The sequence below is a fragment of the Alosa pseudoharengus genome, unplaced genomic scaffold (assembly GCF_046254945.1).
Source record: "Alosa pseudoharengus isolate Yale_2024_CS ecotype anadromous, Long Island Sound unplaced genomic scaffold, YU_APseudo_1.1 YU_APseudo_1.1_scf_6, whole genome shotgun sequence".
NCBI lineage: Eukaryota > Metazoa > Chordata > Actinopteri > Clupeiformes > Clupeidae > Alosa > Alosa pseudoharengus.
In genome coordinates, this window is record NW_027468848.1 from 14,504,668 (window position 1) to 14,524,320 (window position 19,653).

At 41.3% G+C, this 19,653-nt stretch overlaps 1 protein-coding gene across 1 annotated transcript in view; it reads left to right on the forward strand.

Moving 5' to 3' along the window:
- The first annotated feature begins 12,101 nt into the window (after positions 1-12,101).
- LOC143106699 (sphingomyelin phosphodiesterase 4-like) overlaps positions 12,102-19,653 on the forward strand; it is a 91,151-nt gene continuing 83,599 nt past the window's right edge. The window contains exons 1-2 of the mRNA XM_076271121.1: positions 12,102-12,344; positions 15,931-16,055. Coding sequence (XP_076127236.1) covers positions 12,285-12,344; positions 15,931-16,055 — 185 coding nt within the window. The 5' untranslated portion in view covers positions 12,102-12,284. The remainder of the gene's footprint in view (positions 12,345-15,930; positions 16,056-19,653) is intronic.

Sequence of the window (19,653 nt, forward strand, 5' to 3'; positions counted from 1 at the left end):
GAGAAGGCCACATCCCAGGCAGGGATGGATTACTGCACGGGCCTACCGGGCCCAGGCCCAGGGGCCCAAGGCCGAAGTTGGATGCAGGGTCCAGGGTCCAGTATGAGAGTACCACAAGAGGAAAATACATCCGCACACCAAATAGCTCCCATTCATAATTTTGTATTATTATCATTATTATTATTTATAATAATAATATTTTATTAATTAAAGAAACGATTATGAATGGGAGCTATTTGTTTTAGCTATCTTGAAAAGACAAATAAACCTGGATAAAATAATTGGTAAAATAAAAGGTTATGATTTATAATTGCTTTGATTTATAAATGTTGTTCAACTCCCTCAGCAAAAGTATGTTTGTCCTTGATTGTGTTGATTTGGCATTCTGTGTTCTCAGTTTGGTGTGTTGATTTGGCATTCTATGTTCTCAGTGTGGTGTGTTGATTTGGCATTCTATGTTCTCAGTTTGGTGTGCTTGTAACTTTTTCAGTGCGGTGAATGATGGAGTCTGTATTTACCTGCAATACTCAGGTATGTCATTCATGGTTAATCAGGCTTCTTGTTACATCTGTCCTACAATATAAATTGATGTATACTAGCAACCAATGTGTCCTTACCATATTTAGCAGTAATCAGTAAATAATGTGTTATACTTACAGTATGTGTTATTCACATCAATGATATTTATGTCATATCTCTATTAACTGTGGGCTCAAATGTGTCCCTGTCTGAACTCCACTTGCTTTTCCATATTCTGTTATATTCTCGCTCTCTGTTCTCTGTTTGCTGTCTTTCCTATGGGGCAAATAACCTGCAATAGAAACAAAGTCAAGCGTTTAAATCGCATGAGTGGATTTTTGAAATTATTACATTGAGGATCACAGCACCCGGGAGACAAAACGACAGCCAATAAACAAAGACAAAAAGGTACTGGACCTACCTAGTTGGGCACTGATGCCAAAAGTGGCCCTTCGAGCCTCAAATCTAAAGCAGTCTCAGCCCTGATTCTACTGAATCCTGATTTTATGGACAGCCAGAGAGAAGAAATTGTCAGGTAAAAACAGAAAGTATAAGTAAGTATATATACTCTTTTGATCCCGTGAGGGAAATTTGGTCTCTGCATTTATCCTAATCCGTGAATTAGTGAAACACACCAGTAAACACACAGTGAGGTGAAGCACACACTAATCCTGGCGCAGTGAGCTGCCTGCAACAACAGCGGCGCTCTAGGAGCACTGAGGGGTTAGGTGCCTTGCTCAAGGGCACTTCAGCCGTGCCTACTGGTCAGGGTTCGAACCGGCAACCCTCCGGTAACAAGTCCGAAGCGCTAACCAGTAGGCCATGGCTGCCCCAAATGTCAGGGTGTTAGCTTATTTATCCCAGTGCTTTACCATGACAGTCCAGAGGAGATGTGTGTGTGTGTGTGTGCTGTTTTCTGACATCTTGTGTCCTGTGTGTAGAGTAGACTACCATAGTTTTTGGTATTTGGCTTTGTGTGAAGGGTCATAATATGTGTGCAAGATTAACATAGAGATATATCCCATGGCAAAGTCACTGCTAAATTCTCTCTCTCTCTCACTTTCCAAGCATCTATCTGTTGGAGGCTATTGCCATCTAGTGGCTTTGAGATAGCATTTCAGGCAGATCCCCCCATAACCGAGAGCAGTTCAATAAAGGAATAACTGTGCCATCTACAGGTGGAAAGATGAGTCAAGTTAGTGACAGTTTGTGTCACAAGGTGGAATTATCCTTCAGGGTATGAACAATATAAGAAACTCTGTCTGATGTTCTGTGTGGTCTGTTTATTCTTAGGCCAACAGGTGGCACAATCTGTTTTAAGCAGAAAGGATTGTAGAGGGAGCATTTAGATGTTAGAGAAATTGGTTACATTTTTAGATTAACAGAGATGAGGTATGAGGGCCCTTGAGCAGAACTTGTCTTAGGGCCCCAGGATGCCCAGACCAGCATCATTCACATTTACCGTACCCTCCAGAATTATTGGCACCTTAATTAATGTCATGCAAAATTTTGCATGAAAGCAGTCTGGCAGGCTTTGCAGGAGCTTTATCTTTTGTACTTATCAATCCTGCGGAATGAAGATCTGCCAGCAGATAAGCAGATACTGTAAGCAGGTGGTGGAAAACTGCAGGTGCAAACGTGCAAAAAGATCAGATGTGTCATGTGTGCAGAGGTGTATCAAGGTTTTTAAAAGTGTGGGGGTTGTGGGATTGGGAAGTGAAACAATCCGGCCAAATTATAAATAACTCCCTACAGGGACGTTCTTAGTATTTTCTGAGAGTGGTGCAGACTATATTGGCGGGTGTCTGGGAGTTTCTCCCCCGGAATGTTTTTGAAATTCTGATTGCTAAATACACGTATGCAGTTTGGGAGGGACAGAACAAGCAGCGCCCCTCATTTGTGTGGCTCATGTGGCTCATGTGACACGTAGGCCTACATTATCTACCTGCTATCACTTCACTATTTGACACTACTCTGGAGACACATTTCATGTTATAAATGAAGAAATTAATTCAGAAATTATGTTTTGTGCATATGGGTTAGCAAGCTACAACAAATTGCCTAATAGACAACAGCCTAATTTCGAGGTATCACTGGACTATTATATGCCTGACTATAATACCTATTAAATAAATGTAAAGGACACAGAATAATGACAGAACTCAAATTCAAAAATGTTTGAAGTCTACCCAAACATAAGGGAATATAAATACATTGTGTTGCATATAGCCATCTTAATTAATGTCAATTTAAAGATTATGATTAGCAGTTATGCTGTTTCCAATGATGGTTACAGGAAGCCACGTTATTGTTTTTTATTGTTGCTTCTAGCCCATGTTACCTTTCACTTGCTGCAGGAACGCATACATTGCATGAGCACTCATAAGCGTTCTATTTGAGATTTACATGCTGGAAATCTTAGTTCTCAGATGTAGAACTCAAATGTGTCTTGACGCCGCCGTTTGTAAGATCAAATAAGACGTTCTAAATGGAACGCGATGTAATGAAGCTGTTTTTCCAAGTGTCTTGGAGACGTGTGCTGACTGGCCTATGTCTATATAGTTGATGACACCAAATTAATAAGTAGGCTAGGCTATTTCTGATTGGGGAAACTTTTAGCCTAGTTTATTTTTCTTTCAGTCCGCGGTTCCATTCAAACTTGCTGCAAATGATCAGACGTGTGAAGCACCGGGCATAACTTAAAGGAATTATCCGGAGTAAAATGAACTTTAGATCAATTTACGGATGATTGGGAGTACATACGTTGAGTTGACATCAAAATCATGTCATTCGGATGTGTTTTGAGAAAGTTAATGTTGCTGCTGCAGCTGGCATCTTTAGGGGAAAGTCCGTAGGAGTCGATTGCCGACTGTTGAGTAACACGCTCTGGAAATTCAGTCCAGTATTTCTTTTGAAATTGAAATGAAGTTGTAGGCTATGCAACAGCAAACCCTAGCTTAGGTTGGAATTTTGAAATGTCACGTGACGTGATGTCGTGCAACGACGTGATGCAATCGACTCCTAAGGACTTTCCCCTAAAGATGCCAGCTGCAGCAGCAACATTTCCGGCATGGGCGTAGATTTAGGGTGGGACGCTCATGACTATTCCTAACCAATATTTTAAGATGACAAAATTGTCCCCACCAATATTTTAGCGAACTCATTTGTGCTGCTGATCATTCCGACAGCCAGCATGACAGTACAAGAAACGTCGTCATTTGATTGGCTGAAAAACCGAGGGGGAGGGGGAAGGGTTATCTGACACGCATAGGGAGGGAAAGTGAAAACCAGCGCCCCAAGTGGTTGCGTTCCTATCGAAGAGCAGCTTCAATGTTAAGTCCCATAGACCTATTTTAAAAAAAATACTGTGAAGCCAAATCAGCGATCTTATCCACCAAAAATATTTTTCAGTGTCTATACAGTAATAATCTTCTAACTGTGAAAATGTCAGACCCTATTTTGCCTTATTTAAAAAAATCGAAATTGCTCCTTTTGTTTCATAAACGAACTACAAAAAAGCCACGTGACTTTACCCTTCAACGTTACTCACTGTACCATGGTTTGTTTATTAGCCTGGTTAGCATTGCCACTTAACACTTACTGCCAGCTCTTCATGTGAGTAGAAGCACAACACCAGTTATCCAGACATAAAGGTTATCACCACGCGGTTTACATCACTTTCCGTTATTACAAAAATATGTAAGCCAGTTAAGCAAATTGCCGTATTGATCAGTTAGAGATGAAGCGCCCAAACATGTGACGTCACATGCAACTGTAGTTTGTTATCACCATGTTACGACAAAAACTCAAAACAATCCAACTGATCCTAAAAATAAGGTATGACCACTTGAAGCAATAGAGGTGACCCCAGTGCCTAACATATGTAAGGCATTAAATTAAGATCCCAATGTGCACCGAGATATATTTTTTCTAAAAAAAAAATCCCATCCCCTCCGCTAAACTCTAGGAACGCAACCACTAGATGGCGATGAGATTACTTTCCCTCCCTATGCTGCACTCTTGCACTGGTAGTCAAGCGAGCGGGTGTGTCAACGACAACGGTAAGTTACCAGGGCTGTCTGTCAATACATAGGCCTACCCCATAAAAGGCCAGAGTGAAACATTTTGATATTCCCTTTTCCCTTCAGCATACATACAAACCCCTTTTTGTGGTGTGTAGATCAGCTATGCCACCCAAGAAGAAGAAAGGGGGCATACGAAGCTTTTTCATAAAGCAGAGTGTAAGTAAGCAAAATAACTAGCCACACAAGCTAGCAGTGGTAGTGACCAGGCTTTCAAATTATGCAGATTCTATTATGTGGAAAAATAGTATTAACTGGTGATAGCATATGTTACCCAGGATATTGTTAAGATAAACCTAGCTTCTGTAATCTTTCAACCAAGGTCAGGAGTATTGATTAGGGGTGTGCAGCACGGTCGCATAGAAGTCGCGCAATCACATAGAAGTCGCGCTATCACAATAGATGCTATTACCAAGTCACTGAATGTTAATTAGCCTACCTTAAGTTAGAATCTTGGAAGTCATAGTAAACATTGGATCTGGACATTTTTCGTTTCTATTCTGTTTATGTTATGTATTTCTGAGTGTAGCCTACACAATGCAGAGAAATAAAAGGGAGACCCAAATTCGTTTGAAGGACTGTCATTGCATTGTTATGACACAAAACGTGTTGGCAATGTGAGTAAGTTAACACTGTTGGTTATTCAAATATAATGAATCATTATTTGATGAATAATATCCAAATAACACTATATACAATATGGTAGGAGGGTTAAACTCGCTAGCCAAAGGATAGGCTACAAAATGAATGAACCACTTTGTATGCAGGAAAGACAGCATCAAACCACTACAGATGGATGGCAGGTTGAGGAAACAGCATCAGGGCTTCAGGTGAGGTTCTAATTATTAGCCTATGTCAAATTGTCAATTGTCAGCAGCATTGCTGTACAATATAATGAGATGGAGTAGATTCACTTCTGTATTGTGATATTCTGTATTGCCAACAGTCTGAAATAACAAAGGAAATCGCCATTAAGGCACTGGTATCTTACAGCAAAAGAATTCCAATTACAGTTAAGCAAATACAAATATAATTTAGAGTCGCATAAATTCATAGATATATTCAATCCTAAATTATGGTGCATTTCCATACTCAGTAACATAAATAAAATACTATATAACTATATGACTAAATGATATATATGACTATATAATCTGGGCAAATTTAAAGGGACACCAGGCAAGCCTGATGCTTTTTCTCTACGAAACTCCCCCTCGCTCGGTCTGAAGCTCTTTTATTTTTTGCGTCTTCCGTCAAGGGTTTTCGCTGCTTCTTCGCCGGCTCTGCCATTATACACATGTTTGCAACAATCTCTAGTGTTTCGTTAGCCTGCCTCTGTGCTGTAAACTGATCCTGCTTCGGTCGGCGGGTAGGATACACCGAACTTGCAAGTGGGATATTCTTCCTACAGGCAGTAGGGGCGGGCGAGAGAGCCTTCATTCGCCCCGTAATGAGTAATTTAACCATATACCGACTTACGAAGATGATTCATTAACACGAAAACATTGCCTGGTGTCCCTTTAAGATATGCTTAGCTTCTGTTATCTGAGAAACAAAATTGGCATCTAGTGGTCAAACATTTATTTACGTTTAAACAGTTGTTTTCGTCTGCACATATTTCTCTCCAGTCGGAGATGCTAGTTTAACTTTAGAGTACTCTAAATAATGAAAGAGGCTATTGTCTATTGACAGTCTGACTCTTGTCAGTAAAAGTTAACTTTTCAGTGGGGGGGGGGGGGGGGGGGGGGGATTGGATGTCCCCACCAAAGCTGAGACCAAACCTACGCCCTTGATTTCCGGAAAGGTATTGGCTTGATGAAATTCATTCTGGACTCTCTATCCGACCACATAAAGACCTCGGGATACTTCGGTTTGGCTTTAGGGACCCTCTACTCACTACCACGTAAGTGGAATGTTGTTTGGAACTGTAGAAGAGGTAAAAAAATAGCCTTTTGTAGCGGCGAAATGACATGCCCTGGTCACTTCCAGGCTAACTAGTTTTGACTAAAAACGGTAAAATCGAACTTTCTCAAAACACATCCGAATGACATGATTTTGATGTCAACTCAACGTATGTACTCCCAATCATCCGTAAATTGATCTAAAGTGCTAGCCTGGCGACCCAGACCCACATTTACATGTAGGGTCTGGACACTCACCGTTCGCAGTGCTCAGTCCGAGGGACGGGATAATCAGTTGTCTTTCAAATTCCCTCTGCACGCAATAGGACAGCGGCAGCGCTATGAGTCCCATGCGTTTCCCACCAGCGGAGCTAGTTGGCTAGTTCAAACGTTTGCCAACTTAATAAAAGCTTAACTCGTGTCACACTGTTCGCCAACAGCAACATCCATCTTATTTGTTTTCAAGTAGCAGGGAATTCAAGCCAAACCGTTGCAACTCTGCCATCAATCATTAAGTTAAGCCCACCTACCGACTCTATACACGATTTCATTGGCCCGGCGAAGTCTGGGGATCTGGAGCTCACAAGCCAACGGAGAGTTGCTAGACTAGCCCTGGCAGCAAATGTAATTTGTAAACTGAAGTCAATTTCTGTGAGTGCTGTCAGCACTTTTAAACATGTCATGCATATTTGTGTGCGTCTCTAGTAGGCCTATATCAGAAAGTGACAAATCTGCAAGCGGCCACATCTGTCAAAGACTCGTCATCAATCATGAAACGTCATCAACGCAGCCAGTTAACACGGAAGCCAGTTGCCATGTAACACCGATACATGTGTTTTTAATAACTTTGCTTCACTTCAAGGATGGATGTTTCCTCATTGTTTTAATTCTATTTCTACCAGAAAGACTCGGGGAGTTTCAGTGCAAGTTAACACATGTTTTTAATCCATCAAAGAATTTACAAAAGACATAAGCAACAAGCAGCAGGCAGGTGCAAAGTCATGCCATAAAGACTGATGCAGACTGGTGAATGGTCGGAAGTAAAGAATGAATGATTGTCGTATCAGATATTCAGACTCGGGCCATAAATTAAGTCCAAACATCTTGTCCATGACGTAACAAAAATACACTATTATAAGTGCTGAAGTCAAAAACATATCCCAAAAAGAAGACGCAAAATTCCGGCAGAGTTCCGTGCAAAATTCCTTTAAAGTTCAGGGGTTTATAGAGTGATCACAGGTCACACATTGTTCACTCGTTTGCTCTCTTACTAGCTGTTTTGAGTAGAGTCCACCTCTGATGATGTAATTATCTCGGCAGCTGCAAGGCCAAGCATGCTTTTTTTCAAACAGGCTTCGCCCAGCTACAGTGAGAGAGTGGCAATGGGATACAGAGCGCAAATAGGGGGAATTCTGGTAGAATAGCTTCAGTATGTTAGTATTACCGGTAGTTAAACTTGTTATTTTAAATGTTATAAAAGTATGTTAGGAATAACTTCAGTGAATTACTTGATTATGGTTGAGGTTATATAAATACATGTTTTACAGTTTCAAACTCGTTCTATCTATGTCTACAAACCATAATGATAATTTTATACCACATGACGTAGGTCTATGCTGATGCCTTCATTTCTTTTTACTTAACACTTAGAGTGTGTTGAGTGCCAAAAACGCAATATTGATAATAATTAATTTTTTTAATTATGAAAATAGATGCTCTAACACACCTTATGTGTGATTTTGGGAACTCTATGATGAATAGAACTGAAATATATGACAACTCATGAAAACACACAATCTAGACATTTTATCTGGACATTTTATCATAACTGTGCTTCTGATGGTTGCCGCTTTGGGTCGAATTAGTGACACATGCACGTCAGGTTAAAACCAGGCCTTTTTCATAGGTTAATCACTAGGTGGCTGTCTCGCCAGGTCTTGCTGGGTCACTTCCCGGAAACTTTACAGGCAACACTTCATATTTCAAGAAAGACACTTTATCTCCATTTCTAGAAAAAAAAACAGGGATTTTGATGAAAACTAGTCATTGTTTAGCTTGGGATTTCACAGAGGCATGTAGAAATAAATGGTTACCCACTAAGAGCTTAAAGTCTCACCTTTCAAACGAGCCATAGTCCATAGCTAAAACATAGAATACGCTGTAGCGCTACAAAAATCGTCAACAATGATCTAGATTGCTGGCACTCTGGGCCAAAACAGTGCAGCATTCAAGTGTTAAAAGGACATTCCACCAGTGGAGACATGAATATGTATTGAAAGTGGGTCATATATGTTGTAGAATAGCAGCATAAATTTCTAATTTGGTGCCTTCTTGACCGAGAAAAGGCTGAAAATGACTTTTTAGTGCTTGTGGATTGCAGACTACAATCCCCATAGTGCATTGCAATGCTCAGCTCTGCAGGCCACTCCCACTGTCGAACTCAATTGTTTAACTCCGCCCATAATCTGTCAACCAAGGCTCAAGCATTGAGCTCCACACAATTTCTAGTGAAGAGTTAGTTTGCGAACTCATTAGTGAAATACTCCTCGTTTGTGTTTCGAAATGGACTTGCATGGTACCGGGATGTTCAGCCAGCAAAACTAATAATACAATGTATACTTGTAATACTTCATAATTTATAGAAATTATAGGTATGACCACCATTCTGTTATCTTTGTCATCTTAGGCAACAGTAGCTAGGTAGTTCCAGTTTTGAAATGTTGGTCGTTCAATAACTCAAATACACTTGGAGCAACACTACTAAGAAAGAACTACAACAACGTACATTTTAAGCATTTAATTAAATAACTATATACAAATAATACAACTGTTGAATGACTATACAAACAATGAAACTATAGCTCCTCCTGAGCATCCTCCGCTTCTTGCTGCCCGCAGTACTGGCCGTCTGGAGCTGGGTATTTCTGGCGGATAGCCAGCACGACACAAGTAGGTAACACGACACGACGACTGGGGTGAACGATTTTGGAAAAAAATCTAATTGCGATTTTTCTCACCAATATTGCGATTGCGATATGCGATTATTTTTAAGCTCTTTATCTTCTGTCTTATTCAACAAAGACAAGCAATATATTATTATATAGTATGACCAAAATTAGATAAGTTAAACATGAACTGTTCTTTCCTGGAGCCCAGGCCTATGTTATGATGCCATTAGGTTAATTAGGAATTAGGAATTAGGAATAAGATTGATGAATGAAATATTTTTTATTTAACTACTTTAATCACATTAGTAGACCTATATTTGTTGAACTTCCAGCCTTGTAAACATTTAATGATTGTGATTCGTTTCTATTTCATGTAGATATGACCTTCTTTCGTTAGTTAACAAATAGGTCTACATGTAGTGGCACTGACACGGCTTCTCCTTGTCCTGTGCTCTCCATACGCGCGCGCGCGCGCGCACACACACACACACCCACACACACACAGACCCGCTCCTCTCCTCTGTAGGCTACTTGCACGTGAATCGGAACAAACTACTGTAGATTGTTGTAGCGCAAATAAATGCGGCCGAATGACCGTTCGGCTCGGTGTTAACTAAAGGTTAGCATCATCAACACCGCAGCGCAATACGCATGCATGCAAATTAACTAGTTTGTTCATATCACAACAAAGCCAATCGCGGAGACAAAACTCTTTAAACAGGCAAAGTTATCAGCAATTAGTAGCATGTATGTAGCCTAGAGCCTTAGCTGGTAGCTGCTAAGCTAATGTTAGAACAGCTGGGGTTTTGGTGGTGGTTAGCTGTGTCAACTACTTGCGGATAACATTATGCATCAATTCATTACCTGTGAGATGAAATGTTTGTGCCGCCAACCCCCTTGGATATCGCAAATGCCCCCACTGTCACTGTACTCCAGTAAACAAAGTCCCCAGTGCAAAGGAGTTTTAATCGTCAGCTGGACAAGTGAACGAAGTTACCAGCCAGAGTAGCAGCACAGGGGAATTATGAACTAGAACCAGGGACATGGTAGGTTCGAGCAAAAGGTAATGAAGAGGTTTATTTTTAACCAAAGTAGCTCTACTGATCAGACCTTTCTTGACACTGTTAGCTGGTCCTCTTGTTTACGTTTTTTGCTTCTTCAGTGGTCGGTGAGAAGAGTCGGTGGCGCGTCGGCAAGCACAAGTATAAATGCGTTTTGGTGACGTCACATATTACAAATCGCAGCCTTTGCGGTTTGAAAATCGTGTTTCATCATATCGCGATATTATCGCAAATGCAATAAATCGTTCAGCCCAAACTATGACCTCTGCCCAATCTCTCTCCTTGTAGGACCCACTCAAGAAAGTGCGGGTAGGCTGTTAGGCGACAAAACATTGAGCACAAAGTGAGTGATGGTCTTTTAGCCTAGCGTGCCACAGTAGCTAGCATAACTGCAAGCTATTTGTGCAATGAACATGTCACGTTAGCGTGTTAGCAAGATTACTCCTTGACATTGTAACAAAGAAAATAAACTTACTTTACAGAAAGACATCCAGTTGACCTTAGGTATTCTAAAGTAGGTATCCAGGACGCCACTATCCATATGGGGTGCGAAACTTGTGTGATCAACAACACACACGTCCGTGTCATCCTCCGATTCCGTGATTTTGTCCAGAAGAAATTGGCACCGTTGGAACTCTCGGCAGCAAACAGACTCTTGTTCTGTGTCCATTGGCGCACAGTGAGAGCACCGGCACCACCAATCCGCCCCTCGTCGGGCCCCTCGTCCGCGGCAGGCAGGTCGTCTGCCTCGGCGGTTGTGGCAGCAGCTTCAGCCGCCTCCTGTTCCTCCATAGCCCTCAGCTGCTCGTCGCTATATTGTGGCTCAAAAAGATAGCCACGAACATCCGTTTCTACCATAACTTCTTCAAAATCCCAATCCTCCATATTGCATCCGTCTGCGTATTCGGTAGGGCCTACCTTCGGCCATGTTTTGTGCAGGTCTCCGCCAGTGAAGTCAAATGCACTGGCACTGATCTGTGATAGGTCTGTTAGCGCATTAGGTCCAATTTCCTATGGGCGGGGTTGAAAGTGTGGGAACTAGCGCTTGTAGTCTCAACAGAAATCCCCCCCTCTTACACTTCCTCCGACAATGACGCAAAATGATGATTTTTGCGTCATTGTGGGAGGAAGTGTAAAGAGGTGAATACGGATTTCTCCCGTCCCAGGGGGAAATGAGAGAGTGTTGCATGACCATTAAAAAGTTTGACTGGGTTTCTAACAATGCAAAGCCTAATGCAAATGGGTGGAGTGTTCCTTTAATAAAATATGGATTTTTTTACTTTTTACTTTATCAGGGTGGCAATAAATGCTGGGTTTCATATAACACACACACACACACACACACACACACATAAACACACATATACAAATCAGCTACACACTTCCATAGTAAACATGCCCCCCTCCGCCCTCCACACACACGTGTCTTGGAACACATAGCTGTGTGCAGCTGTTACTGGACACATGTGCATCCTCATGCAACAGCTGCCACTGGTGCTCGCTCGCAGTGTTCTTCACACAGAAGTCCTGTGTGCCCAGTGTAGACGCAGAGAGTACCAAGAACACTGCCACACAGTATCTTACCAAACTGCCATCCAAGTCCAACTTTGCCATTTGCAGTAATGGGGGAGAAGGTTCTAGTGAGTGTTCTAGAGAATTTTTTCTTTTCTTTCTTCATTTTCCCATCACTAGGCTACAGTGATATAGTTTAACTGAGTAATGTTTTTTTTTGTAATCATTCTTTAGGAGAGCTTGAAACAAGATTGGACGTTTATGGCAATTCAGCAGCAACATCAAGAGTTGGCGAAAGTAATCGAGGAGTATCAAGCCCAGGTAGGAATAAGAAAGTGGACAAAAGTCGTATACCTTCTGTGTAGAACCTTTGGAAAAGATGTCATTTTTGCTATTTAAAATTTCAGACGGATATGATAATGAATAATGTGTCAAAACCAGGGGCTCTACTATTAGCACTGCTCTGTCTTCTTCACTGCATAGTTACACATGCACTAAGAAAGAGAAAGTGATTTGACAAATAATAATAAAAGAAAAAAATGTGATTTAGAATTTTGCTTTCCTATATCTATATCTATATATACACCTTCCAACCTGGTGATTTCCGGTTGTTATTTTGGTTTTTGTTCTCTGCCAGCTATTTTGTTGGCCTACATTTGCCGAAATTCAGTGATTTTCCACCTGGTTCAACCTGGCGGAGATGGTGCATGTACAACTATCAATGTCCTATTACGCTGTCCAATGCTTTGGGGAAACCTGGCCCATGTATTTCATGTGTTTACACATGCAAGACTACTTAACAACATCATTGTATTCATTTAATTTCTTAATTTAATAGTAAAAGTAAAAAAGATAAATGAATGGTTTACTAGTAGTCTACTGTAGCTGATATACTGTTTTTATCTGTTAAAATGTAGCAAGAAGAGTTCAGGGTTTAACTTGATTTATTTACATAGCATTCATTAGCATTTATTTACATTTGTTATTTACATTTATTCAGTTAGCAGATGTTTTTATCCAAAGAGACATATATCAATATTATTACAAGGGCCATTGTTCCCAGATCAGCTTGGGGTTAAATGCCTTGCTCAAGGTCACAATGGTGGAAGCCAACGTGAGTGACAAGGACAACACTGAGCCATGAGTCATCTACTAGAAAAATAAACAGCATGCAGAAGTTAGTTTCCCTTGGACAGGGTCCAACAACTGCAGCCTCCCAATTAATTGGATCAGGAAAAAACATTGGATTCATGTTTGACAGCATGATGGAAAGGCCTAGGCTACATTCCTGATTAAGGGCCAGGTCTCAGCAGACCTTTTGGGCTCCTGACATAACAAAGGGAAAAATGTGAAATTTGTCACATGGAGGGCTTCAAGGAAACTCAAGTAGTGAGTCAGCATTTCCTCCCCCGAGTTCATTTACAGTAATAAATGTGGAAATATATGGGTATTTGCATGAGCAAGGTGGGGACTGGAAACTGGAAATGTACTGTAACATTTGACTATGTAATCTGGACGAGATGCCAGACATTGCACAAGCCATTTGTACCCAGGGGGGCTACAACAGCAAAGGGAGTCAGGAGCAGTGTGGAAAACTCCCTGCTGGACTGACGACGAGCCTACGTCTCTCTATGGACTCACACACTTGCTTGCGCTCATGTTCCATTTCCTCTTGCAGACATTCCAACCTGCAAAAAGCCATTTCAGGGACCTTACTTTAGCCAACTGAGATACTGAAATATAGATGGATAGCTTATGTTTGTTGTTTGTTGATGGATAGCCTGTTTTGTCTCTAGTCAGTACACCAAATAAGGCCAATAGAATTGTGATAATAATATACATAGATTTTGATAGATTTTAGAAAATACCTATAATTTCAAGGTGAGTAGGCCTTCTCATGCATATGTGCTACAATGCAGGCCTGTTAAGTGTATGACAACAGTGGCATATTTAAACTAGATCATAGCAATTTATTTTGTCAGTCATCATGCTCATTTTAATGAGTAAGAATGAAAGAATTAGCCTAGAAATCTAGACGCGCCCCTAGCGGCAGCAAATTACATTTGCTACACAAGCTTTTATTAAGTTGGCAAACGTTTGAACTAGCCAACTAGCTCCACTGGTAGGAAACGCATGGGACTCATAGCGCTGCCGCTGTCCTATTGCGTGCAGAGGGAATTTGAAAGACAACTGATTATCCCGCCCCTCGGACTGAACACTGCGAACGGTGAGTGCCCAGACCTACATTTTAATGTGGGTCTGGTTCGTCAGGCTATAAAAGAATGTCTCCCGCAACTTCAGACTTCAGGCAGACTGTAGCCGGTCTGTCCGGGATATGCTGCCGTCTGTTGTAGCTCCTCCCGGCTAGCCTTTGACGTTCATGTTGATGTAGAAAGTAAGCCAAAGTCAGGCGCAGTTAATCTCGAACGAGCCTATTCATCTGTGGGTCATGCCACCTGGGAATGACAAGGATCGCCCCTGTGATTAATTTAGGCTCGTTCGAGATTAACTGCTTCTGACTCTCCTAGCTTTCATGGGCATCGGAAAAACCTTTTTCCCAGTGGAAACATCATCATTACACATCATTCACGTCACGTCATGTGAGTCAGAGGTCGGAAACTGGGGCTAGATTTTGCTAACAGCATTCAAGATGGCAAAGCACATGAACACATTGTTTGTGGGAAAACAAAGTAATCACGGGGGTGGTCTTTGTCATTCCTAGGTGCCATGAAGACGCTTGTGAAAGAAAGATATGCAGCTTTCAAGTGACAAAAACAGCAAATTCCTAAGTTCACATTAAAACTGTTGGACATGAAAGGCCACATGGACTATAAACGAACTACAACGTGATGACAAAAGTGATGACGAGCCCCTAACTGGGCAACTCTGTTAGCAAAATCTAGCCCCAGTTTCCGACCTCTGACTCACACATGACATGACATGAATGATGCGGAATGATGACGTTTTCACTGGGAAAAAGGTTTTTCCGATGCCCATGAACGCTAGGTAAGACAACTGCAAGATCTGGCTGCAGGCGAAGACTCCCGCAATATTTTAAGGTCATGTGACATGGTGGTAAGTCCCTCCCCGGCTGCCAGAAGTCGGACAGGATTTCTAACCAGTATGCATTGCGTCCATCCCAGTATGCATTGTGTTCAACCCAGCATGCATCACATCAAGTCAGATCTGCATCAAGTCGTTTTTCCGACCGCGAGTGTTCATGTGCTTTGCCGTCGGAATGTCTGAAAAACACGGATGCCACAACAAAGGTTAAGACATATGCTCACTAATATTAAATAAGCAACTGTACTTGCTTAAAACTTAAAAATATGGTGTAAGACGCTTGTGAAAGAAAGATATGCAGCTTTCAAGTGGCAAAAACACAAATTCCCAAGTTTACAAGGCTCGTTAGACTTAACTGTCCATTTTCAAGCTAGCCCCATTCACATGGATTTTTTGAGTGCTGTGTCTCCTCATTAGAAAGTCTCTACCTACACTGTACAGAGCACAACCATCTAACTACTCAGAGTGGTGAACAAAGCTAGTTACACATCTTTGTGTAAGCTAGCTCGACAAACCCTGATTTGAAGTAAACTCTACTGATCAAACTACTGATCTGAAGTAAACTCTACTGATCAACTCTACACAACCAATCTCAAATATGAAGTCTACAGCAACCTATTTCAGTGGAAGATGAAACGCATAAATAGACAATCTAGACTACATGATCTGACTGTGTGTTCCATTAAATGAATGAGTCGGTTAGATGTATTGTTATGACATGTAAATCAGTATCAGTGTCATGCTTTCACTTGCAACGACTTAAATGTATCCAAAACACAATGGAAACGTAGAAAATAATAACAATGACAAATGAATAAACAAAGACAGTTGTTTTTATTTGTAGGACCTCCATGGGCTCTTCCCCTGGATGCTGGAGCAGGTGTGTGGGAGTCTGGATGGTTCCACTGTTGGCTGGGATCTCCTGCGGTGTCACAAAGGGGATGCTATGAGGAAGCTCTTGCAACCAAGGTGAGAAAACATTCTAGCAGTGTGACAACGTGCATTTGGGCCTCCCAGCATAATTTTGATTCAGCTCCACTGTAGTGGAGTAGCAATACCTTCGCTGACTAACAGTCGGTCTGTGTTGCTTTGGATAAAAGCATCTGCTAACAGTCACCATTGGCTTTAATGCTCAGTAATAATCATATACATTCAGGGTTCCCATAGATTCTTGAAGTCCTTGAAAGTTTGTGAATCAAAAAAAAAAATCAAGGCCCTGGAAAGTTTTTGAAAATATACTGTGCATAAATAGATACGGGTCCTTGAAAGTGCTTGAATTTATTATGTGCAAGAAGTTTTTGGTTTTTTTTCCCCCATACAATTCCCTCCGCAATGTGTCTCCATTATTTTGCCACCATTTTCATATGCATAGTTTGCCTGATTTATGTTGTTTACACGCAGTGGTGTAGTGGGGATTTTTGAAGGGGGAGAGGTTGCTATTTTAATGACGTCATTGCAAAAATGTCACACTCACACCTCCCCATTCAAGGTGTGTAAGGCCAAAGACCAAATTGTTACCAGCTTTCGTGAATGTGAACCCAAATTCACGAATACACTCAGTGATTTGGATTAGCTTCAAAATATAATGGGCCCTATCATGACATTCTAAAGTGCATCGTCACTCGTCAAAAGTCTATTCAAATTTAGTAGGATGTCCAGTTCACATTGGGAGGGGTTTCGTTATCAAACGTGGAGCGCATGGCGCAACAAGGTGTTCCTAGGTTTTTTAATCAGTCATATGGGTGTGTTTGGGGCGTAACATCATTTTAAACCAATGAGAATGACATCTGTCATTTCCTTTAACGGCGCAACGCGCGATATGTCAAATAAATGCATCGGTATTTTGGCATTCAACGGCGCATTTGAAGGGGGCTGCTTGCGAGACCGTATGGAATAGTCATTCTTAAACCATGCTTTACTCATTGGCAAACTGAAACTAACTTCACCAAGGAGTCAGTCAACGACAAGACAGTTATATGCAGTTACTTTCACTATTGACTGACAATGGGTTACCACCGAAAACATAAGCTGGAAAAAGCAACACTTACCCTAATATTGTTCAAATGACTGAATAAAACAACATTTATCCTGCAGTGGAGTTGCTTATATCTCGTGACAGTGCGTCTTCAGCTGTGCTCCATACGTGTCTCTCGCCTCCCCCCTAATCACTTTTAACCGTCATTACCAATTTGCAAATGATGGTGAATAACTACTCATTATGAGATGTACAGTATTTCGTAATATCTTTATTCTAATTATGTTTCCCATTGTAATCGTGCAATTTGTAATGCTTTTCAGGGACGTGCGCTGGTGTGCGTTCATGAATGATAGAAGGATGGTGCGTGCACCTGCCAATATGACTGTTCACATGCGCTCTTAAAATAGCATATGAACAACTCGACATTGACTTCTGACCAGGTTTAGATGGTGTATGATAGCGATTTTTAGACAACGCGCCAGGCCCCTCCCTAGGTTGTTAATTGCCACACCCCTGGGTGCAATGTTTAAAAAATAAACGTGCAAAATACCGAATTCAACTTTGCGCGGGTGAATAACGAACTTTACGCCATGCGCTGGTGCCCAAAATACAGCCCAATGTCTTCGTCCTCGCCCATACTACACTTTTGCACCAAATGTTAGGATTATCGGTTATCGTTCGGTATTTTCATTTAGTTGTATCATACAATAAACAGACAAACCATAATGTAGAGTAATGTAATCTAGTGCAGTCTAATCTTCTTGATGCACGTAATAATAACGGGGCAGTTGTGGCCTACTGGTTAGGGCTTTGGGCTTGGAACCGGAGGGTTGCCGGTTCGATCCCCGACCAGTAGGAACGACCGAAGTGCCTTTAAGCAAGGCACCTAACCCCTCACTCCTCCCCAAGCACCACTGTAGCAAGGCAGCTCACTGCTCCGGGTTAGTGTATGCTTCACCTCACTGTGAGCTCTGTGTGTTCACTAATTCACAGATGGGATAAATGCAGAGACTAAATTCCTTGTATTCACAAGTATACTTGGCTGAGAAACCTGATTTACATTTACATTACATTTAATAGCCTGATGCAAAACATAGATCCTGTTCGCCATGACAGGACTTATTTTCCGATAATTACCGCTGCACAATACATTATGCCTTACTTAATCCCTAAAACACATCAAATGAGGCAGCGCTCCTTCGACAAAAATCACATGTTTATTTCTGTTACATTGTCATGTTTCTGCAAAACATGAAGCAATTGCAACAATGGCAGTGTTTCCACTAGATTTTTTTTTAGTAGTGGGGGCAGGCCAGTCCGACGAAAAACATTCTACCTGAAATTTATTTAATTTAGTTGGTTTGTTCTAAAAAGTTACAGTGGAGCAAAGCCTGCTGGGAATTGGTAAATGTCCAATGATCATACTTCCCGTCATTCGCTACAACATGCCATCCATGTGTGTTCACTTCTGGCTCCTTGGCTATCAATTTGATAACTATAACAGGCTATTTGACGTCTTTAGAACACTAAATATATTGGAGGTGCCAAATGTTGAATTACTCCAGTCTATATTTTTTGACGTTAATCGTATGATGTGATCATGCTCGCATATATCTTATGTTAGCCTTTATATCAAGGAGAAATACTTTGTGTCTTATGATTGTTTTGCATTCATGTCACCTGAAGCATGCCGGTAGAAATATCTACTCTAAAGCACAGTTGATCTGTGGGAAACGTAGGCTAATTTACAAAGACATCATGCCACACTGAAAGCTAATATTTTGTCACTAGCAATTTACATCTGCCCTCTGTTAAACACAATTGCATTTTCAGAGCTCTGAACAAAACCTTTCACATTCAAACAAACTTTCACAACCTTTCACGTTCAAACAAACATTTTGTTTCATCCGTCCTTTCTGGCTGACCGGGACATATAAAGCAGGAATGGGGGACGAGAGACTGAAACGTTCAAAGCAATTATGCCGGAATTGTTTCAAGGCAAACACTTAAGTGTAGCATTCGAGTTATGCTCGCATAGCACACCAATTCAAAAGTATGTGTTTTCTGTCGGCTACGTGTCCAGCTACTGTAGGCCTATGAACAGAATATCAAACCGTTTTCAGTAGCCTACCACTGTTGCAGATATCACATAGGTATCCCTTACACAGGGACGGATCATGGCTTGTGCCAAGTGTGCACGTGCACAGGGGCCCTCAGCCAATAGGGGGCCTTCGGATTTAAAAAAAAAAATTGCCATGAATTTAGGCTAGATTATGCCCGGTGCTTCTGTATTAATAATTAATTTGCGGCACAACTGAATGGTGTTATGGAACCGCGGACCGAAAGAAAAATAAACTAAATGTTTTCCTGATCAATAAATACTTCTTAATTCATAAAATATAGAGGCATAACATTAGGTGGAAGTGGTAGGCTATGAGTGCTCATTCAATGTGTATGCGTGTTTGCGAAAGTGAAACTGACCCACTCGTGAGTAGGTGAATGAAGTGGATTCCTGCAATGTTCCTGAAAACAGCATATCGATTGGATAGCCTAATAAATCGCGACTTGTTGTAGGCCTAACAGTAGCTT